This window comes from Nothobranchius furzeri, chromosome 17 (genome assembly GCF_043380555.1).
Source record: "Nothobranchius furzeri strain GRZ-AD chromosome 17, NfurGRZ-RIMD1, whole genome shotgun sequence".
NCBI lineage: Eukaryota > Metazoa > Chordata > Actinopteri > Cyprinodontiformes > Nothobranchiidae > Nothobranchius > Nothobranchius furzeri.
The window spans coordinates 44267646-44291519 of record NC_091757.1 but is presented as its reverse complement, the minus strand read 5'-3'; the positions used below and the strand labels follow the sequence as shown (position 1 = coordinate 44291519).

The following is a 23874-nucleotide window of genomic DNA, read 5'->3' as shown; positions in this document are numbered from 1 at the left end:
TTGTGGTTTTAGAAGAAAATACAGGTTTACTGATAGCATTTATACATTTACAATAAATTTTGTGGGGGGGACAACTTTGTGTGAGGGGGGGATGCGTCCCCCCCGTCCCCCCTGGGATCACCGCCTATGCTCCTTCCCCACCAGAGAGGTGACATTCCATGTGCCAAGAGCCAGCTTCTGTAGCTGAGGATCAGACCGCCAACCACCCGTCACACACTGCACCTGACCCCTTTGGCCCCTCCCACGAGTGGTGAGCCCATGGGAAGGGGGACCCACGTTTCCTCTTCGGGCTGTGCCCGGCCGAGCTCCATGGGTGAAAGCCCGGCCACCAGGCGCTCGCCAATGTGCCCCACCTCCAGGCCTGGCTCCAGAGCGGGCCCCCGGTGACCGACGTCCGGGCGAGGGAACACGGTTTCCATTTATATAATTCATCATAAGAGGTCTTCGGGCTGCTCTTTGTCTGATCCCTCACCTAGGACCTGTTTGCCATGGGTGACCCTACCAGAAGCATAACGCCTCAGACAACTTAGCTCCTAGGATCATTGAGACACTCAAACCCCTCCACCACGGTAAAGTGACAGCCCAGGGAGAAGATAATCATATTTAGTTAAAGTGATTAAATAATTGGCTGGGTTGCTTTAAACTAACTATAAATACCTAACAGGTTCTTCCAAAACTGCAAATCAGGTTTAGTTAAAAAAACTATTATAAAACACCAGTAATGAGAATTTTTTGGTAACAAATAATTTCTAAAACAGTTTAAGAATATTTTAATTTGTTTCATATAAATATAATCAGACTGTTTGCTCTGAAGTTGGTCTTTGTATAAACTGTTGTAATAACATTTTTGACCAGCAGGTGGTACTAAGATGCTCACTTTAAAACCACTGTCCTGTCAATCATTTGATGTCAGCGTAACGGAGGTAAGAGAACGTCAAACAACTCTTTGGTCAAAAGAAAGAAGCGCGCACCATGGAGGTGATTCCCTACAAGCCACAGCTGGTACTTTCGTGAAACTTTTGGAAAGATTTCCGGATTTTCCCCTCTTTACTACATTAGTTATTCAGATTAATACGCATCCTGAGAGGCGCGGTTCCCCGCTGGCTGCTACTAGCTTGTGTGGCTGAATTTATTTCCAGTTGAGAGGAGTTTACACGTTGAGGAAAACGCGGCAGAATGTTTCACGAAGAAACCACCACGCTACAGAAGCCACATTATGGAAGTAAGTCACTTATATTAACGAGTTTTAACGCCGACTGGGTAAAACTGAAGCTTTTGAGCGTTTGTTTGTTTGTGACACCGGATGAGTGTGAGTTAATGGGTGCCATCACAGGAATGAGCAGCAGGTGGTTCTGCTGCACCTGGCTGCACTTTTAGAGCTCCAGGTTCTACTCAGGGGGGTACTTTAGGACCTAAACGTGGTTGGAGCTCAGCCAGAGTGAAGGGGCTGAATTACATGTCGAAATCCAGAACATTTAAATGAAATAGAATCAAATAAGTCATCTGTCCTATACTTCAAAAAGTCCTCAAATGCACCATGGTGTTTTTACCTGTTTCTTTGATGTCATCATGTCTACACATAAGGCCCTTTCTCACTGGTTAACCATTAACCCTAGACTCCTGCTGAAATCTTCAACAGACTGTCAAGAATGTGGCTGATAAGATTTCCCGAAAGTAACAAAGTGCAGCTTTTTTAACCTGATCAATGCTGTCTTTAGAGTTTTTTTTTTTATCAGCTGCTCATTATAATCTGGAGCCACAGGAACAGTGTCACCCCACATATACGAGTGATTATAATTTGTTGCAAAAGCTGGATGTATTTTACTGTTCTTGCCTGACAACTTCTAGATTTACTCCAAACTAATTTCACAGCATCACTGTGGGACTAAATCAAAGCCACTCCATGGGACTTTTTGCACTGGAAATCTGCAGGTTCCTTTTGTTGCCCCCTCCTTAGAAAAAATAAAGGTTACGAGAAGGAAAAAAATAACCTGCAGCTAAACTAATGCATGAATCATAAACCCAGAGAGGACTCCACTTCAGGGATCCTGCCACACAGAAAAGCAACAAAAAGCCATCCTGATGGTTAAATATAACAATGCGGTCAGGCTCGTCCAGGAAGTGTGCAACTGAGTCAGTCAGTGGAGGTTGTTTATAATGGCTGAACTGGGACTGCCTCATATACGTCTTCGTCCATGTCATCTGCACAGCTGGTCGTCTTGGACGGCCAGATACAGCACTGATAGCCATGTATAAACATTTCCGCCAAGTGGTGAGACAGTCCTGTGTGTCTGTATTTGTTTTCATAACACTTGAGGATCGCACGGATAAACGGATGCCTTTACAGGTGGTGGATGAATGAACAGAATTCAAGAGTTTAGTGTAATTTCCCACAGATGAGCATATTTTAAACACCACCCAATGGAATTAAACATCCAAATCTGAGCCTCCAGGTCTAGGATTGATCCTCACTTGAGAGAAATAAAGAGATTGGTTGGATTAGGGTGGATGGGGAGGTACAGCGAGGGGGAGGCCATTAAGCTGCAGGTAGAGGTCAACTCCCAGCAAATGTCACCTGTCCACCTGGGTACCCCACTTATCTCAGCCACCTACCATTTTTCTATTTGGAAATCAGCTATTATTAAACAATCTTTTCCTGGGGAAAAAATTTCCTGATGTGAGTTAAATCGTGTGTTTGAGCTGAAATTGGATGCAATTTAGATAAATGAATATTGCAAACCAACTTTAGTGTAACTTTTCTTACTATTTGAACACTACTAATAAACAAAATGCTGATTTTATGCGTAAGCAATATCACACGAGAGGGAGTGCGTTGTTGCTGAATATCAGCACTGGTGTGATGCGGCCTCGTGCTGTAGATATCACACCAGTGCTGATATTCAGCAACAACGCACTCCCTCTCGTGTGATATTGCTTTTATACAACAGTTCTACCTGCTCATTTTATTCTTATAACAACAATAAGCAACAACAGATTATGATTTGTTCATTTATTTAATCGTTTGTCAGGCTCCACCACACAAATAGTCCCAACACGACACGGAGACTCAGACAAGGCTGTTGCTAGGCAACACAAACATTTTCTACAAAAACGGTTAGAACGCCTGTGCACAGCGGAGTGATAATGTTTGTAAACCATCCCAGTGCTGTTATAGTCCAATATCAGCACTCTTGGAAAGTCTCTTGACCAATCAAATCACTCGGTCGGAACAAACTGTTGTATAATGTTAGATAATGTCACCTCGGTCAGAATTGTAGAAATATTGTGTTTCAAGCAGTTTTTTTTTACATTTATCTAAAAAAATCTTAGTGATTTCTATTAATAAAGCAACTCTTCAACTTCATTACAACTAAACAAAAAGCTCTCATCACAGACGTAATCACAAAATGAAAAAATAAGGACGAGTTTGAAGCCTCTTGCTTTGTTTTTGCAGCCATCGAGGATGACGAGCGACTGTCGGCAGAGGAGATGGATGAGAGGAGGCGACAGAACATCGCTTACGAGTACCTGTGTCACCTGGAGGAGGCCAAACGGTACGTTGCTTAATACAGATGATTAAATAAAACACTTAATTTTTAGTGTTTGCCACCCGGCTCATTAACACCACGTGCCTTCGGTTTGTTTAATCTTCAACCCTCTTTGGGTTTAATGAGTGTTGCTGCAGGGAGTGGCTCAGACATGAACACATGGAGAGAGAGTTGAGAGGGATGTGCACGTTAAACGGTTTGATGCAGCATCAAGCTGGAAGCAGACACATCCTACATATCTGTGAAGAAGCTGTGAGTTTCAGTTAATGAGCTCTAGCTGTTTAAAGCTGAAAACAAAACATAAACGGCTCAGATTAGCAGGCAGCAAACATCTTAACGCGGCTTCACGAGGAGCCTGAGCACGCTCTAAACCACTTCCTGTCTTCTTCACAAGAGCATCCTACATCACAGGAAGGAACAGGAAGTGTGATCATGCCTCCTCTAATCCTCTGATTTTTCTGACACCCTTATCGTGCCATCTCATTTCCTCTGGATTTAACAGTATTCCACTATTAGGATTGTAAAAATCCACCTTCCATTTTGGCCTCCTGCTTCCTTCCTCCCTTTCACTACAGGTCACCGTTTTGCCTGCTGAACTCTTTGACACCTATATGTGATCTGCTTTCGTCTCAGGATAGGAAGGGTCTACACGAGCTAAACTGAGCAGATTCAGACATCCATCATACTCACTTCTAGATTATGACACTTTTTATAGAACGCCTCCAAGCCTGTAGCTGAATGCCGGGCCTCACAGGAAGGTTCACCTGCACACGATCTCTTTCAAATGTCACTTTCACTTCTTTGCTTCTTGTTTTTTCATTTGTTTCTATAAATTGTGGGGTAGAACCTGTGTTCTGTGAAGTGTGCTGAGCTAAATTAGGATTAAAGTAGACTTCTAATAAAGCTGTAAACCATAGGGAGCGGGGGATTAGGTTCAGGTCTAAAGAAGTCAAAGGCCTTTTCTATAAAACAGCATTTATAGCCAGCAGGCTCCTTTTGCCATGGTAACCTACTGTATGGAGGATTTGCTGACTGTTGCAGAAAAAGCTGCTAAAAGGTAAAAAGTCTTTCTAAAACATCTTATTATACAGAGAATGATGATCTATGGCTGTTATTGACATAATTGATAACACTCATGGTATTCATCTATTAACACAAAAGAATGTGGGGCGGCGAGGTTCCAACTCTCCAGTAGTAATTCAAATTGCTAACACTAGCATACAAAGTCCGAGATGGTACGGCTCCCATCTACCTGAATCCTCTTGCAAAGGCTTACGTCTCGGCATGGCTGCTCCGGTCATCACAGGATCATCGGCTAGCAGTGCCTACACCACGCTCAGGACAATCCAGACTCTTCTCATGCATCATTCCACAAATGTGGAATACCTTCCAAGCACTACCAGAAAAGGGGCTTCCTTTTCAATTTTCAAGAAACTCCTGAAGACCCTGCTCTTCAGAGAGCATCTTCTTAACCAGCACCCTCCCTGCACCCGTCCCCCTCTCTACTGTCCACTCCTTGTTCCCTACTCTCCATGACTGATGTCAAGTTGTTCAATTCAAGTTTATTTATATAGCGCCAAATCACGACAAGGGTCGTCTCAAGGCACTTCACATAATAAACATTCCAATTCAGGTCAGTTCATTAAGCCAATCAGAAAAAATGTTTCCTATATAAGGAACCCAGCAAATTGCATCAAGTCACTGACTAGTGTCAGTGACTATACAGGTGCTGGCCAGTAAATTAGAATATCATCAAAAGGTTGAAAATATTTCAGTAATTCCATTCAAAACGTGAAACTTGTACATTATATTCATGCAATGCACACAGACCAATGTATTTCCGATGTTTATTACGTTTAATTTTGATATTTATAGGTGACAACCAATGAAAACATCAAATCTGGTATCTCAGAAAATTAGAATATTCTAAAGGCCAATGAAAAAATGTTTGTTTCTCTAATGTTGGCCAACTGAAAAGAATGAACATGAAAAGAATGTGCATGTATAGCACTCAATACTTAGTCGGGGCTCCTTTTGCCTCAATAACTGCAGTAATGCGGCGTGGCATGGACTCGATCAGTCTGTGGCACTGCTCAGGTGTTATGAGAGCCCAGGTTGCTCTGATAGTCGTCTTCAGCTCCTCTGCATTGTTGGGTCTAGCGTATTGCATCCTCCGCTTCACAATACCCCATAGATTTTCTATGGGGTTAAGGTCAGGCGAGTTTGCTGGCCAATCAAGGACAGGGATACCATGGTCCTTGAACCAGGTGCTGGTGGTTTTGGCACTGTGTGCAGGTGCCAAGTCCTGTTGAAAGGTGAAGTCTGCATCCCCATAAAGTTGGTCAGCAGCAGGAAGCATGAAGTGCTCTAAAACTTCCTGGTAGACGGCTGCATTGACCCTGGACCTCAGGAAACAGAGTGGGCCAACACCGGCAGATGACATGGCACCCCACACCATCACTGACGGTGGAAACTTTACACTGGACCTCATGCAACGTGGATTCTGTGCTTCTCCGCTCTTCCTCCAGACTCTGGGTCCTTGATTTCCAAAGGAAATGCAGAACTTGCTTTCATCAGAAAACATAACTTTGGACCACTCAGCATCAGTCCAGTCCTTTTTGTCCTTGGCCCAGGCGAGACGCTTCTTGCGCTGTTTCATGTTCAAGAGTGGCTTGACACACGGAATGCGACACCTGAATCCCATGTCTTTCATGAGTCTCCTCGTGGTGGTTCTTGAAGCGCTGACTCCAGCTGCAGTCCACTCTTTGTGGATCTCCCCCACATTTTTGAATGGGTTTGTCGTCACAATTCTCTGCAGGGTGCGGTTATCCCTAGAGCTTGTACACTTTTTTCTACCACATTTTTTCCGTCCCTTCGCCTGTCTGTTAATGTGCTTGGACACAGAGCTCTGCGAACAGCCAGCTTCTTTAGCAATCACCTTTTGTGTCTTGCCCTCCTTGTGCAAGGTGTCAATGATTGTCTTTTGGACAGCTGTTAAGTCAGAAGTCTTCCCCATGATTGTGGTGCCTTCAAAACAAGACTGAGGGACCTTTTAAAGGCCTTTGCAGGTGTTTTGAGTAAATCAGCTGATTAGAGTGGCAGCAGGTGTCTTCTATATTCAGCCTTTTCAGAATATTCTAATTTTTTGAGATACCAAATTTGGAGTTTTCATTAGTTGTCACTTATGAATATCAAATTTAAATGTAATGAACATTGGAAATACATTGGTCTGTGTGCATTGCATGAATATAATGTACAAGTTTCACGTTTTGAATGGAATTACTGAAATATTTTCAACCTTTTGATGATATTCTAATTTACTGGCCAGCACCTGTACAGCAAAGCTCATAATAAGAAAGCATAAAGTGACAGTGGAGAGGAAAACTCCCTTTTAACAGGAAGAAACCTCCAGAGAATCCCGGCTCAGTATAAGCAGCCATCCTCCACGACTCACTGGGGATCAAGAAGAATTGTTATTGTTGTTGTTAGCCTCAAGGGCAACATGCCGATTATCACTTGTAAGTCGCTTTGGACAAAAGCGTCTGCTAAATACATAAACATAAACATAATTCTTACAGAGTGTGAATGTTTAATGATGATTTATATTTTAATGTGTCACCCACCTGTAATCTACAAGGTCTAATTCACATTTCAGCACATAATGATTACAATTCCTGCATATTTCCTTATATTAATAAGGATTAAAAAATATTCTCTCCGAGAGAGACGCAGCAGGAGAATGGCCCGGTGGAAGCTGCTCTGGAAAACAATCTAACTTATTGGGTTTTTCTCTAGTCATCAGTGGCCATAAGCTTGGGGTGCAGCAACAGCTCTCCTGCTTAAAAAGAGTGCTGGGGTGTTTTGGTACAGATGATTCCTGTTTGATGGAAAATGCTGTAAAAGATTTTTTTTAAGATGTTTGCAGTAGAGTTGCACAGATTCAGATTTTGCAAGCTGATGCAGAGGTATCTAAAACAACTATAGTTACATGTATTTTTTTCTTGTTGGCATGAAAAATAGGATTCTGTTAGGAAATCTACATGGGATATCTACCATGTGGGAACAGTTTGTCAGCAGGGATGATTAAAGATTAAAAAATGAAGCCAATCATTCAGAAAATTGATCTATTCTGATCTTTGGACTAGAAGTGAGCCACACCATGGCTGAGCTTCAGACGGCAGGTTTTGGAGTCTTCCTTCCTAGTATTTGGATGTCTCTCCTTGGATTGGATAACAGCAGCATGACTTCACCACTGACTTGCAACTCTGATGTTTGATCTCCACAGATAACATAAGATTGAAGGAGTTCTGCTGTGTGGTGGAGATGCTAATGCTAACAGTTAGCTTCTACTAGTCCACACGTTGATAAAAAAAAAAAAACAAGTTGGTCAAAGTGGTTCTTACATTTTATTTAATGAGCCATAAGGCGTGGTATTCCATAGGAAATGGGAAATCCGCCTCACGGATCGGGGGTTATTTAAACCAGAAGATCGGATCTTTTTAATGCAGAGATTATGTAACCGTTACGTATTCACTCAGAGACGACAGAATAGAGAGAGTCAAGTTTAAAAGTTAAGAATTTTATTACTAACAATTAAACTAGGCTTATTTAAGAACTAAGTGTATAGTGTGACTAAAAATGGATGAGACGGTGAATGGATGACGTGTGATGTAAATCAGAACCAGCAAATCCGGAGAAGCGAATAGTTCTGACAGGAACTGAAGATGTTGGTTTGGAGTAAGCTTGGGTAGTTTCAGAACCGCATGAGACACCATCAAGTCGCGCCTACCTGCCTGGTGGAAGTCCTCTGGTGAGATCAGGAATGCCGAGGTCCAATTGGACCCTCTCTGGACACCGAGCTGGTAGAAGAGCCGCAGTTCCGACCAGACCAGTCTCAAGTTACCTCCGGCACACGACTCTTTTCTTGGCGTCTGTTCAGACCCCACCTGGGTCGGTGGAGCTTTTATTCTGAAAGGAGCTGTTGTCGCGTCCAGTTGTAGCGACTGGATTTCTCAGCTTGTCGTGGTTCTTTCGATTGGAGAGTTAAAGGTCAGATTGGCCACTCCGAGGCTTGCTCTGGAACGCTTTGAACTGGCGTTAGAGCTGACGTGGCATCTGTTTTATACCTCGGATGTTATGGTTTATTGTCCAATGAAAATGACCAAACCCCGTCAGAAGCACACCTCCGTCACATCTGTAAATTCTGATTGGATTAGTGAAAGAATGTGTTATGTCCTTTTAACACTACGTGAAATGAGTCCTGTTGGAACATTTAAAGTTACATTACGTCATTTCTAAGATCATAATAAAATAATTAATATTTTAATTTCACAGGTTGGTTACATCTTATTATATTGACTAACATTTTGATGGATTAGCTTTATTAAAATAGAGTTCTTTGATTAATTAAAAGAAAAGAGTTCATTCTTCTTTCTTCTGTCTTCATGCTGGAATGTAAACAGAATGGAAGCGAATGCATGACCTTGAGGCTGTTTCATGCGCACTGGCACTGTGTCAAAAGGAAACCGCTGCTAGGGTAGAAATGGCTCCTTCATCACGTTACACGGTGAAACACAGTAACACACACTCTAGTTAATAAAGCAACATTACTGACCTCAAATCATTGCCCTAAACAGTGGATGTGACTTGATGACAAAAGTAATCTGTAAATAAATAAGAAATAAAACCAGATGCAGCGGTTTGGACAGATGTGCAGACAGTTATTTCACTCATAGGCTGCAGTTTAAGTTAGTAATGAATAACGCTGAATATACTCAGAAACTTTGAGCTTCATCTTAAATAAACACAGCTGATACACACACCCTCACACAGACCAAACGCAAGCAGAGAGGGTTCTAAAGGAGACTTTGACCTGTCACAGGAGTGTAAACAGCTGATGATTTACACGTGGAGCTTCTCTTTACCATGTTACACACCTTTGCCTTCCACACATGTTGTTTCTCATGTGCAAATAAAGTTATGGGATTATGTTTCTGATAGAGTCCCAGCCCACGCTCTAAACCTTTGATTCATATTGTTGTTATAAGATCTGAACACAAAATACATCCCTTCAACTCCAGATTAAAACTGCAACTTATTTTCTGCATCCTGTTTTTGTCCTCATTTTATTCTGAAGGTGCTGACGGGAAGTCATGGTCTTCATCTCCACCGCTTGGGAATTTTCCTCAGGATGTTGGTTTTCTGATTTTTATTCATCAGATGCCCGCGTGACTTCTGTTTACTTGCATGTTTGTTTTGCCTCAGTCGATCAGACATTTCCTAGGTTTATGATGAGGAGGAAGACGTGCGCCACTAAATATCTGTTTTACCATCTCAACTGCATGATTTTCATAAAACTGACTGAAATGTCATCATTGATACAGGATCATCAGATGTCTCACCCACAGGCACACATACAAACTCATGACCAGCAAGACGAAGCTACGTGACGTCAAATTCCAAAACGCATAAAACATGGTGCTGAACGCAGAACAGGGACGCTGACTAATGAAGCGTTAATGTGGCAAAGACCTGTTCTCCAGAAAGCTTTTGTTTACCACCGTGGGTCACAAGTTGGACAATGACAGGAAGCCCTTTTATTTTGGATGGATGTAAACAGAAGAACTACTCTGTCCTGTTTCAGGGGACAAGTCTCCCTTTGTTTTAAGTACAGGAAGTGAAGTCTCACCGGAGTAATGTGTTACCTACTCAGTACTATATCTTATATACATTACTTACATGGAGGAGAATTGTGTATCAGCTAATATTTAGCATTAAAAAGCTGCTTTTCTGATTGTAGCATAAACCAGTAAACAGAGCAGGACTCTTCTTCCCAGTTAGTCGGACCAGCTTTATTCCTCCGGGTGTATAATCTACACACTTTGCTGGGTTTGCTTTGCTTGGTGCACCTTTAATATGCTGACACATGTTTTGTCAAACCGGATCGTTTGAGCATCCGTGCAGCTTTAATTAATCTAAACAAGGTGTCATCAGCGTAGATGTGGGAGGAGGAAGGTTTAATTGGTGTTAAGTGTGAAGGGAGGTAGGATAAAACACCAAAATGCATCAGAAGCAAGTTTGTTTCCCATGAGCTTCTTGTTTGTTTTCTGTAGAGATTAAATCCAGTCTCAGTGTGATGACCGACTTTAAATAAAGTTTTCAGGAAGAGAGTGATGCCGTCTGTAGATGGAGAGGTAATGTGTACAGTACAATGATTCAGCGTGTTCATAAATCATTTACTAGTTTTTATTTTTTGGAAGAGTCCAAATATTTCAGGGAAAAGGATAAAATCATATTTTCCAGTTGGACTTTTAACCATTTTAGCTCTAGATTAAAGAAAGGGTGTTAAATTAGCTTCGTCAGGCTGAAATGTGTCTGCAGCCTCCTTTCTGAAGCATGTAAGACTCCCACATGGGCATTGCCTGCAACAATGCCCCCTTTCCTTCTCAGGGAATGACATCTTCAAAACTCAGTTTAACCCTTTGAACTAAATTAGTAAATATGATCTCTTCTGATCCTTGTGGCCCAGTGTTTTCTGATTTACAGCAAACCAGTGTTTACCCTTGGAAAAAAGCTAAAGTGATTAGCGAGCCATCCACATTAATCTTTTCATTTGCAGCTTTGTTGGCAGCAGCGTTTAATCCAGCAAAGTTAGAGGTATTACAGTCTGAGTTCCTTTTGCACTAAATCCAGTATCGAAGTGTTGCATACATGCAGGCATTCAGCCACCAAATATCTTTGTGCAGATATCAGCTAGCAGAGTAAACACACTAGTGACCATGGTGCTATTGGGGGTGGGGGAGAATTGCAAATTTTATGCTTTCAAGCATTTAATCTAAAAATGTGTATAGTTAGTACTTTTTAAAATGGTAATCCCTTTTATTCACTTTTCTCATGTTTTACTCCAATGTTGCAAAATGTTTCTTTGACAACCCCCCTGTTGTGGTGTGTTTTTGCTCATTTGTGTCCAGGTGGATGGAGGCCTGCTTGGAGGAGAACTTGCCCCCCACCACAGAGCTGGAGGAAGGTCTTAGAAACGGTGTTTATCTTGGAAAACTTGCCATTTTTTTTGCCCCGAAACTGGTGTCTCAAAAACGGATATATGACAGAGATCAGGCTCGTTACAAGGTAAATGCAGCTTTATTGACCTCGTTCATGTGATATATTTGAATTTTGCGGATTACATCACAGTCTGCAGAAGTTTCAGGCACTTCCTGTCAGTTTTTAAACAGGAAAAGGTGAAAGGTGGCGGGACAGCGTTCGGCCACACTGCAGCAAGCAGCTGCTCTGCTGAAACACATTTCAGTGGAATATTACAGTTGACCTTTGACATACATTACACAATCTTTATCAGAATTGAGTCATTAATATATTTTCAGAAGCCGCACTGCGTGTTTATATTTATGAACGCACCAACTCTTTCTTTTAGATTTCTTCATAGTGATGTGGAGTTGTTTTTACATTTGCACTCCCGTGTTTATTTTCAGAGCAAAGGTTTACATTTCAGACACACCGACAACACAGTTCAGTGGCTCCGAGCAATGGAGTCAGTGGGCCTCCCTAAGGTAAGAAAGCACCTGACATTTAGACGTCACTTCTTTTGCTTTTACAAATGTTTATGTAAACGGATGACCTGCAGATTGAGTTTAGTCTGTTTCCAGATTTATCCAGCTCACGCCTACATATCAATGTTTACAAACAACACCCTGGGCTACTCATGTGTGGTTGATGAAACCTGAGTGTGTGTTTAGGCATATCTCAGGTTTTTGATTTAGGATGAAATGCCTCATGTTACATGTTTAATGGGAGTAATTATAAACACAAGATGGAAGCATTACTGTTTAATGCAGGTAAGGTAACACTTGGCGAGTTTTCTGCTTCTCACTCCTACTGGTTGAAAGTGGAGTTACAACTGTCATAAACAACCCGGCTGCAGCCTCCTATAGCTAGCAGTAACAACAAGCTAATGCCAACATGAGCCAGCTGACAGAAAATAACTCAAAAAGTTAAAAAGATTTCCACACTTTTGGATATTATTACTTATTAAAATTATTACTTATAAGTCCAGTAGCAACAAAGCCAGGTCACCATCAGTCTGTGAATTTGTAGCCTCCTTCAGCTCCCTCAAACAAGTGTAGGCAGCACCGATGTTTACTTTGGTTTTAACTCTTTGCTTCACCCCAGTGTTCAATTTGACAAGAAATCTTTTTAGTTTTAGTCTTAAGTCTTTTGACCAAACATTGTATTAATTTTAGTCTTATGTTAGTCGTTTAAAATATATGTATTTTAATACTGATTCAATAATCCTTCTGTAAAGGAAATGTTAGATATACCTACTGGACACTGTAAAGAATAATGAAAAATTCACGTTTCACACTTTGGATCAATAAAACTTCTTTTTATATGTTTTTTATAAAAATAAAAGAAAAACAATAAAATACCAAAAATGCACACTGACTGTTTGAAATTACGTCTCTCAAAATTAATAAACAAATCTGTATAATGTGCAGTAATATTTGTAAACATTACAGGAAATGACATCTTCAAAACATTAAAAGGTGTTACTCTAATAATGCAAGGAGGTAAACTATAGGCAAGAGTTGTTTTCAGGTGTTTAGAGTTTCCCTGCACTGTTTTACCAAGGTGAGATGCCTGAAAGTTTTTTCTGGACCACCTGAATGTTTTTTTCTCACCAAAACTATTCCGAATACCGAATGCAGCTAATATCTGCTGTAGTTGAGCCACAAAAATGATGAAACAACCAGACGCGCCGTTCTGTCAGTTCGGATCGGCTGAGCTGCAGCAATCTACTCCTGACCTCACCCACTCAGGAAACTCATGCAAATGTGTATTCACCAAGCAAATACTTTTCAGATTGTCACATTTAATGCTTTGATTCCCAGCCGTGGATATTTTCTCATTTTAGACTTAAATTGTTCAACTGTTACCAGCAGCGTGTTCAAACTGCAGCTGGCTCTGAACTCTGATTGGTTCTTTTCTCATCTAGATCCCTGTTCCATTTGTTTATTGGCTCATTTGTCGTTCTTCCATTTTTTTCCGTTTTCTGATTGGATTTTCATTACTGTCAATTTTTGTTGTCTTCGTCAACAAAAATGTTCATCATTGTTCGTCATCATCTTTATCGATGTATACGTTTTAGTTTTCTTTACCCCTTTAGAACCCAACCCTTTTGAATTAGAAAACATATTGGAATAAATGCATCAAAATGTAGAAAAAAATAAAATGAAATGAATAAGAACAATTTTCAATATGTATAAATAGAATGTCACTTGGGGTTTTCAAACTTTAATATTTGACTCAAGAAGCAATTTTGCAGATGTTTGACTGTGGCACCTGTGTCACCACGGGTCCTTAAAGCTGCTTTCCGGAGTATTTCTCTTATCCAATGGCACCATCTAGTGGCTGACAAGCGTATCACACAAAAAACGCTGCTCCTCAGTTTTTTTAAGATGGCGACTTCACGTTTCTGTTTATAAATGTGCTTCTGTAGCCGACAAATGGAGCGAAAACACGTTGTTTTATGAATATTATTCTCATGTCATGTTGTGTTTTCATATATTTATATTTTAGAGACTTTCTTGTCCATGAAAAGTTCATCAACTCTGCATTAGCCAAGGTATTCCTTAAATATGAAGCATGTAAGCGGTAGTCTAACGCTATTGGTTAGTTCTGGTCGGCGCTCAGTTTCCTATTGCACGGAGCTCTGCCGGGCAGGGGGCATGCTTAGCAAAAAAAAAAAAGATTTATTGCTTATATTATATCACAGTTCATGATAAGATGATCACTTTTACGGATTTCTGACAAATCATACATAATTTCTGAAAGAGGAAAACTCCGAAAAGCAGCTTTAACTCATTCACTGCCAGCCGTTTCCTGATCGCTAACTGCCTTCGCTGTCAGCATTTCTCACTATTTTTTTAAGAGTCACAGAACGTTGCATGCTAGGATGATGTCGACACCAAAACAACCAAAACAAAGCGGAGACTCACCTCTTACATCAGGAAGAATCCGAGTGTTTTCAGCATTATCCGTTCTTTCATAATCCGTTGTCGAATTGTGATCAGCAGACACTTTTCCAGTTCGTGCCTCACTTTTTTTTACAGGAACGGCCCAAAACGATCTACTAACACATTGATGTTCTGCTTCCTGATCACATGACGTGTGACGTATGCGGATGAAGATCGGCTTCAGGGCAGAGATGTTTGTTCTCTCAGCGCGGGGGCTCGTTCCGATTTTCAAACAGTAAAAAAATGCAAATGACGACTTAAGTCGTCAATGGTAGTGAATGAGTTAAGGGTCAAGTTAGCAAAAATTAGTCAAGAAAAAAAAAACCCAAATATTTCATCAACTAAACTGCTTCACCCTCAAGTACATTACTCTCTTCCTTTTACTTCCAGGCTCTGCCAGGATGCCAGCAAATTTTTTCTGCTTTTTATTCACAGTCAGTGAAATTAAAATGTTAACTGGTAGGATTTATATTTGCAATTGACACAGTAAGCCTCCATTGCCATAAAGCAGGTAGACTACAACTGCTACGGGTGGCCCGAACCGTAAAACTGTTAAGTGTGAAGTTGCTACTAAGGACTTGGTGTTAAAACTATTTAGTGCTACTTAAAAAATGCTTTTGGAGGTCTGCTGCAGATTTTATGTAATTGTTTAATGTTTGTATTACATTGTGTTTGATTAACGTATCAATAATAATTAATAATAATGATAAATAGTAAGACGTTCACACATACACATACAGAGCGTGGCCATAAAATGATTGAATAAAGAATTTCTTTAGTGTTGCAGCACTTGTTTGTTTTGAGTTGGATCCATTTTTCACTTTGCTCTAAGAACTAGAGACTCGATCCTGTTTCTCAATGAGTCTGAAGTCTGACCTCTGTGGTGTTTTAACATATGAGTATAAAACCTAACCCGCTCCCTAAAACCTTTTCAGTAGTTTAAGTCCGATGAAGGATCGTCTAGGATTATGCCCATGTCATCAGGGAGGAAAACATCTGTTGATGGGGCAAAAAGAGCAAAAAACAGCTGACTTCAGTTTAGTTGCATATTTTGCTGTGAACTATAACATATGACCTAAAGTAGACTCCAGGCATATTGGGTGGGTCACATTGGTTCCCCTTTTTAAAAAAAAATCCCACACATCTCCAACAGGGTCAGTGTGGACACGTCATGTGACCTTTATCCAATAGTGGACACTGATCTCCATGCTAACAGGCCAAAGTCCAGTTTTCTGTTCACTTGACTAAAAAGTTATTTTCTGACGGCTACACTGCAGTTTATTCTCTCAACACCAGGAGTTTCTATCCTGCAACAGAAAACAACTCACTAACTGTCACAGCTGCATCAAACTCAGCTCTGTTGTAGTTGTCCAATGAAAACTATCATTTGTTTCCTTAGTTTAATCTCAGTGAGCTTTTTTGTCCAGCTAGTGAAATTTGCAAATGAAAAAGTATTGAAGGTGACTAACAGAGCAGTATAACCTCATTGCATCTTTTATGAGATAGCACAAAATACCTCACAGAGCTGTCTCGTGGGAATAACAGGAAATACACACATGTAAAACCTTTTATGGTAATTTGTTGACAAACCAGGGACTTTATTTTGACAGCTTCATCTTCCTGGAGGTGTTTTAATATAAAATATTGAACACATTCTTAGGAAATGTTACAGTTCTTGCTCTTGTAATGCAAGTGTGTTGCTTTAACTACAAACATTTAAAAAAATTAAAGAAACCTCTGTAAAATAAAGTGCTTGGTGTGATGTAAATGGAACGATTACCCAGCACCTGCATGAAGCTTATAAAACACTTGATGTTAAGTTACGCCAGAAAAAAATAGCTGTTTTGGATATTTCTGGAGTTTTGCTGTATTTTTCAGATGTTTCCGTTCAGAAAGACAAGCTGTATGATATATTTATGCCTCTTTTGCAGCTAAATGAAAAGTGAAAAGACTCCTAATGGTTTCTTCTTTCAGATATTTTATCCAGAAACCACTGATGTATACGACCGCAAAAACATGCCCAAGGTGGTGTACTGCATCCATGCACTGAGGTACGACTGAAAAGATTCCAAAACAGCTTCTTTATACGTCTTTTTTTTTTCCACTAATGCCAAAATTTCTCTCATGTCTATGAAGTCTGACATCTGGTTGGAACGGAGCTTTGTGGCTTTTTTCTGAAGGTGTTAAAGGAATGTTGAGTCTGATTTCACTTCTTGAATAGAAACCTAAACTGGTGGATTAAGCTGCTACTGCCTGGTCTCTGCTGCAGATTTCTTCTAATTTTTACTGCTAAAATCAGGCGTGAACACTTTGATTTGAGCTGTTTTAGAGCAACAGTTTAGAATGTAAACTCACAACATTAACGGTGACACTAAAAGGCCTGTTTAATCCTAAACTAATAGTTTAACATGCATTTTAACCAAGTTCTAAACTATTATATGTCTTTAAGTTTTATTATGACATGTAGATCGTTGGTTGAATGGTTTAGAAACGTTTGGAAGCTGGTGCTTGTACAGTAACCTTTGGCTTGATACTGGTGTAGCTTTGTTTAGTTTAGGTGACTGAATGAACGCAGCGGTGCATTTTTGGCCCTTGCTCATGCAGTCATCCAAACCCAGATTCGGGGGAGTGGTTATATGAGCAGCCGGGATTGTTTTCTCTGTTGTCGCGTTTCAGTCAGGTCCCGGGAGATTTGGTTTCCTTCCCTGCTTATGCACACACGTGCACTTCCTTCCTGCAAGCCCCACAAAGTCGAGAGGCAAAGCAGTGGGTGCTTCTGCACACAAACTGGTCAACAACTGGAGACGTGTTTGTTTGTGTGTTTGTTTTTCTGTCTGGAAAAGAGGTTTTTGCTCCCACATTTGTCAGGTGATTGTTTGTAATCCTGCTGTTTTTTAAAAATTGCCTGAGTCAGCTGTTGCTGTCATCATCTCAGTCAGCTGCCTGCGTGTCTGGACATTACCCTTTGAATAGACACTTTTCTGGTGTGTTTGAAGCCCACTGTGTCGCAAGGACAGAGTGCGTCTTATGTTTACTTACAGTGTGTTCAAAGAGCAGGACGGCCACCAGCAGCTCGGTGTAGAGCAGTGCTGATTCAAAAACCTCAATAAATATCTATAATTTATCACCACTTATCAGATACCTGCCAGGATGAAAGTTTAATGAAGTTTCCAGCCACCTGCTTGTTGCATTCATTATAGTGTTGAACTGAATCTGCTGAGAGGAGTCCTGCTGTCTAGTCTGAGCTACCAGCACCCCCATGTGGTGAAGGTTTAAGCATATGGGAGAAAATAAAAGCATACATGGGTTCTTCTTTGTGTGTTGCATGTTTACTTCTGAGTTATTTATTTTTTAACGAATCCTGTGTTCTGTATGGTTTGTTTCAGCTTGTACTTGTATAAACTTGGAATTGCACCTCAGATCCAGGACCTGCTGGGGAAAGTGAACTTCACAGGTAACAGTTGTAGAAATCAGAAGTTTATTCAAATGTAAACAACAAATGAAAAATTGAGTGCATCATTAACTAAAAGGGTAGGCGTTGCCTTGGGGGCTGATACCATCGTGTGCATTTAATAGGTATCTTCTTTTGAGGACAAGTTGTTTAATTCTGGGGTTTAATTGAAAAACACAACAAATTTCAGTGTGTGCTTTCAGGCAGATGAGAAGAGTTGGTTCAAATAACTTTTTATTCTTGTAATATAAAATAAATCAAGCATTCAGATGGAAAACGAGCAAATTAGGAGTGAAATCTTTGACTTTCATTAAAAAAGTTAAACAAATACACTGGCTTTGGTTTGCAAGGACACTTGACAGATAGATAAAGCAAATAATAAATCATATATATATATATATACATATAAAATTGAATAAGAATTGAAAATGTTCATTTAGACAATGAAAATACTTTTCTTAAATATTACTGTTAGATTAAAAAAAAGTTCACATGTTAATGTTGTACATTTGACTTTCACATGAGAGCTTCCTGAGTAGTCATGGTTTTAAAAAAATGAGTACAGGACATTATGGCAAAAATTGGTCAATCTGTGTACGTGACAACAACTTTACAAGCGCCTATTATGGTCAGATTAGACAACACCAAACAGTACACCTTGCATGAATCCAACACAGCTCACCATCCACAAAACACCATGCCTACAGTAAAGCATAGAGGTGGCGGGATCCTGATGTGGGGGTATTTCTCTGCCTCAGGGAGTGGGGCTTTCCTTAGGGTAGAAGGAAAAATGGATGGGGCAAAATCCCATCAAATTCTTGGAGACCTACCCTCTACCAGAAAGTTGAAGATGGGCAGAAGATTCACCCGACAGTGATCCGACTTATACAGCAAGACAGCAAAGAGGCTGAAGGGGAAAAACGTGAATCAGAGCCCAGACCTGTAAAAATCTGTGAAGAAATTTGAAAACTGCCGGCCATCAACGACCACCATGCAGTTTGACCCAACTTGAACGTTTCTCAAGAAGAGTGGGCAAATATTGCTTAATATTAGGGGCTGCATGACTTAATTTTTTTTAAAGTCGACAGTCAAGTAAAGAAAATCGAGTCGTCAGTTGGTTTGCTGGAGTTTTTGACAAATAAAATTGCGCCCACATTTTCAAAGTTAAACACATCTCTTTTAACAACGGTAGTTTCTGCATCTATACTGCTCTGCTTCAGCCCTCTCCCCCCTCCCCCTGCGCAGTGGCCGCAAACTCACTGATGCGCCTGCAGCCTCTCAGAATTCCTGCTGCTCTGAACATTAAAATAATTATTTCATTTTCTGTTCCTCACTTCTGATTACCTTCAATGGTGTCTGTTTGTTGCAACCACCAGGTACAAAAACTAACATGTTTTTATTTGACTATTTTTCTGTCCTGCCTGTTTATTATCTTCCTGCATCTCCTCTCAGTCCTAAAGAAAAACTGCTATCTGGGTTCATATATATTCACCTCATGAGTTACCTTTGAACTGCAGTTCTAAAAGATCTACCAACCACAAAAAAACAGAGGAGTGCTCGCCGGCCGCATCAGTGAGGTGCGTCACTGGAGGACAAAACAGGTGATGCGCCCCGCTCCACAGCAGCGAAACGCATCAGGCACAAATAAAAGACAGAAAACATAAACGGAAATGAGCAGACATGAACGATCTTGTGTTAAATTAGTTTTTGAGGTGGTGACACCTGATTTGATAATGTTACTGTGGCCGTGCTCAGGACGCCGATGTCTGGAGCGCGTCAACAATCAGAGCTTTGCATGTAAACGCTGGTTAAGGTTAAGATGGGGGTGAGGGGAAGGTTAAATTGCAAGGGGGAAAAGGTCACAATTTGGTTAAATGTCCGTTTTACGGCGGGTGTCATTACGGTAGCTCTGGCACAGCGCGTCGCCTCCGCCTCGATCTCGACGCGCAGGGGCTCGTCACCTGCTGTCTTCTCAGAGGACTGCATCTTGTCTGTCATTATCACCTGACAGCGACTAGTCGATGACAGGCATAACAAGTCACTACAGAGCAGTGAAGTCGACTAGTCGACTAGTTCATACAACCCCTACTTAATATAGATGTGTAAAGATGATAGAGAAGTATCCCAAAGCTCAAGGCTGTTATTGAGATTGTGGGGTGGGGGTATGGGATTGGGATTCTTTATCAATTTCAGTATTTATTTTTTTTAAACCTTTCTGAACTGTTATTGTGATATTTGTCAGTTGAATGTTTTAAGTTACATTGAATAAGTAAAGCTGGTGAATGACGTTTTTTGAGATTGACACGTGACAAGAATAGGTGACTGTGGTCATTTGCAACATGAGTCACGCTACCATTATAGATCAAGAGGGTTTATATGAGGATAGTCGGGGGAGGGGGAAAAAAGTATAACATCATAATTAAGTACTGTATCATAATTGTACTGCTGTTTTTCAGAGGAGGAGATAAGTAATATGAGAAGTGAACTGGAAAAATATGGTATTCAAATGCCAGCTTTCAGTAAAATCGGAGGTATCCTGGCCAATGAACTGTCGGTGGATGAAGCTGCTTGTGAGTCCTTGTCTTTTAGATCCTGATTTATTTTGTCATACTCAAAGTAACTAATTTAAACAAACTCTTATTTCAGTACATGCTGCTGTGATTGCCATCAATGAAGCCATTGAAAAAGGTCAGACATCCATAACAATGACTGCATTAAGTAATCCTAATGCGATGCTCAGGAATGCCCAGGAAGCTCTGGCTCCAGGATACCAAGATACTCTGAGCCAGGCTAAGGCTCGTAAACGGGATCAGTCCTCGGGGAGGGTAAGGAGTCTAAATGTCTACATTTTCAATGTTGTCCAGTTTTTTAATTGTTGAAGTGAAGTTTATGTTCTTGCAGCACTACTGAGTTTACCACTGATCAGAAACTAGAGGTGTGCATAATACACAATACGGGGGAGACTATATGATAAATTCTACAAAAATCCAGATATTTACTATTTTTAACACTGAATTTAATTGGAAAACTCAGGCCATAAACTTCCAACACACATGGAGTGTTATCACAAGATCCAGTAAATGTTTCAATGTAGATTCTCAAAAATACATTTATAAACCGTTTTAAAATATTGATTCAGTGTCACAACACAAAATATTACACCATTTCAGTGTATTGATATTTTCTTACATATCTGTCAGAAACCCTGTTTTTGTTGATCAACACATGATGTTTAGTCATCAGCAGTCATCCTAAAGTGATGTCGTCTTGTTTACATGTTTGTCAACATTTTGTTTAAACAAACATGTTAAGGTTTTTCTGACTGGAGTGTAGTGATCCTCCAGTCCCTGCCACCACATTCCTGTCACTGCAGTGTCAGCTGTATTAACCAGAACATTAGACCTCCACACTGTCTGGCACATCTCCTCCCTTCATCTTTATAAGGACTGTACAAGCAGAGCATCACGTGGCTAACTACAGCTAAACTCGGCTAGAACATGCTTTCCGATACAAATGTTGTAATATTTTTTTTCTGTCTCTATTTGCCAGCGGTCCTCAGTTGCAACAGAAGAAAGAGATGTTTATGAGGAGCTACTGACTCAACAGGAAATCCAAAGCAGCATTGATATAGTCAACGGTGAGACAGTCACGTGATGCAGAGATGATTTACCAGAAGCATTTTGGATTGAACAACATTTATTAAAGTTCAGCCAAGTATACGAGGCATTGTCTTAATTGGGCATAAGAGTATTCTCTCCATCCTTCATTGATGTTTATTTGGGCTTTCCTTGTCTCCAGTCCAGACAGCAGTAAGACAGCTGAACAAAGCAGTGTTGGACCAAGATGAAGCTGCCCTGCTGTCTGCTCTCAGACTTGAAGCTCTGGCTTTGTTTGGTGTCCAAGAGAAGAACTGTCGTTTGTACCTGGAACACTTTACCGCCTTCAGCCAACAGAAATCAAAGGTGAACTGATCATTTGTTCGACCCAGACGGAGTGCTGCTCTTTGTTTTCTTCTGCAGCTGCAGTCTTACCCCTTACTAATGAAGCAAAATAACCAGCAGTAAACGGGATGAAACGAATAACTTGGTTAATACTGTAACTGCAAAGTTCAGTTGGGAAAACCTGGCATTAATATAGATGTGACTTAGGCTACTGACAGCCTCGCCTCTGTCAGTGTGCCCCAGGGAAGCTACATCGTAGCTCATCATCGTCAGTGTGTGAATGTGTGTGTGAATGGATGATTGATACACTGTGGTGTAAAGCGCTTTGGAGTCCTTACTCTGAGAGGCACTATACAAGTGCGGGTCATTTATCATTCACTTAACTTGTATAAATGATCCCAGACTTGGAAGTCTGCCTGGCGACAACATGTAACCATGCAACATAGCAGATCACATGTTGTTTATAAACCGTGTCGTTCATGTGAAAATGTTACTGCGATTATTTAGCAAACCCTTACAGGTCTGTTGTTGTAATTCTATTTCACTACTACGCAGCGCCTGATAAAATCCATTTAAAGACTGGGTGTGCCTTGGTAAGCCAGACGCTTTGCTAATGAGGACACACTCCTCCTTTGGTCAAAGAAAACAGTTATGTGGAACAGGCTTGCCTCACGTGACAGCGGCCGTCACGTCAGGTGAGGTAAAGTTGTATTTTATACAAATAAGTTTCTATATAGATGCATCCTTTTACTTTCTAAATTCTGTATATATTGGTTAAATTGTGTATATATTGGTTAAATTAAATATGTAAGCGAGTTACTACCTGCTAGCCACCAAAGCTGAAACTACTAAGCAACCATAGCTAACTGTTTTGGATCTAAAAACATTTGAGGTATAAGCCCGATAGCTACAATTAGCTGACTTACATTTAAACAGAAAATGTGCCCCCGAAGTAGCTGCCGTATTCTGATCTGCCATTGTTTTGAAAATATTCTGCTGTGTTCTGGGAAATTTTTGATGAAGGCAGCAAGACACCTCCGATGTGCCCATTGTCAGCTAGCTAAACGGCTAACAAACAGAGGACAGACTCCTTGGTAGCACATGGACACTGGAACACGCCTTGACGGTTCCTGATGATGTATCTCCTAGGTATCTGGGGTGGGACCAAGACATCAAGACGAGGTTCCTTGACATTGAGAAACACACATTATTTTGTAGTTGGCTTTTTCTCCAGAGTAAAGTTTATATCTGGTTTTATTTTGCGTATTAAACTTTAGTCCATGGAATATTGAATTCTGATAAAAACAAACAAAAAAACCCCCAGGCCTATTACATATTTAGACAAACTTGGTGAAGAAAAACAAAACACACCTCCATCTGCTAAAATGAATGTGTAATTCTCACACTGGAGCATGCTGACTAATGGGGTCTTACTGGTATCTTACTGGTCTACTCCAACCTTTACACCACAGGATGGAGCGAGGTCTGTGCCAATGGGCAAAGAGGAGATTCAGAGAATCATCAGCTCTTGCAACGACGTTGCCGAGGCCGAGAAAAGAAGTAAGTACCTTTTGTTACTGTGTAAAACAATAATTAGTTGTAGGATAGAAATGCTAATGTCTTCTCAGTTTACAAAACACCAAGTACTTTAGGTCCTTACTACCAGACAGTTGGATTTAGTTAGAAAAACTAGTGTTTGTATTAATCTACTCAACAGAACATGAAGCTGTAGCACGGATCAATGCTGCCATTCGTCTTGGTATTGCCGTGGAGACGGTGGAGGAGCTGATGAAGCTTGAGGCACTACTACCAATCGTTTACCAAACTGCTGCCAACCTTTACCAGGCCGAGCTTTTCAGTTTACAGCTGCAAGGAGGACGGGTGAGAAGACGGGTTTCTGTTATCAG

General features: G+C 40.7%; 1 protein-coding gene across 1 annotated transcript in view; it reads left to right on the top strand.

Moving 5' to 3' along the window:
* Positions 1-968: 968 nt before the first annotated feature.
* iqgap2 (IQ motif containing GTPase activating protein 2) overlaps positions 969-23874 on the top strand; it is a 42083-nt gene continuing 19177 nt past the window's right edge. Inside the window, exons 1-12 of the mRNA XM_015972499.3 lie at positions 969-1222; positions 3455-3554; positions 11519-11675; positions 12035-12112; positions 16550-16626; positions 17962-18029; positions 20483-20596; positions 20673-20851; positions 21576-21663; positions 21825-21988; positions 23440-23527; positions 23685-23848. Of these exons, the coding sequence (XP_015827985.3) occupies positions 1177-1222; positions 3455-3554; positions 11519-11675; positions 12035-12112; positions 16550-16626; positions 17962-18029; positions 20483-20596; positions 20673-20851; positions 21576-21663; positions 21825-21988; positions 23440-23527; positions 23685-23848 (1323 nt within the window). The 5' untranslated portion in view covers positions 969-1176. The remainder of the gene's footprint in view (positions 1223-3454; positions 3555-11518; positions 11676-12034; positions 12113-16549; positions 16627-17961; positions 18030-20482; positions 20597-20672; positions 20852-21575; positions 21664-21824; positions 21989-23439; positions 23528-23684; positions 23849-23874) is intronic.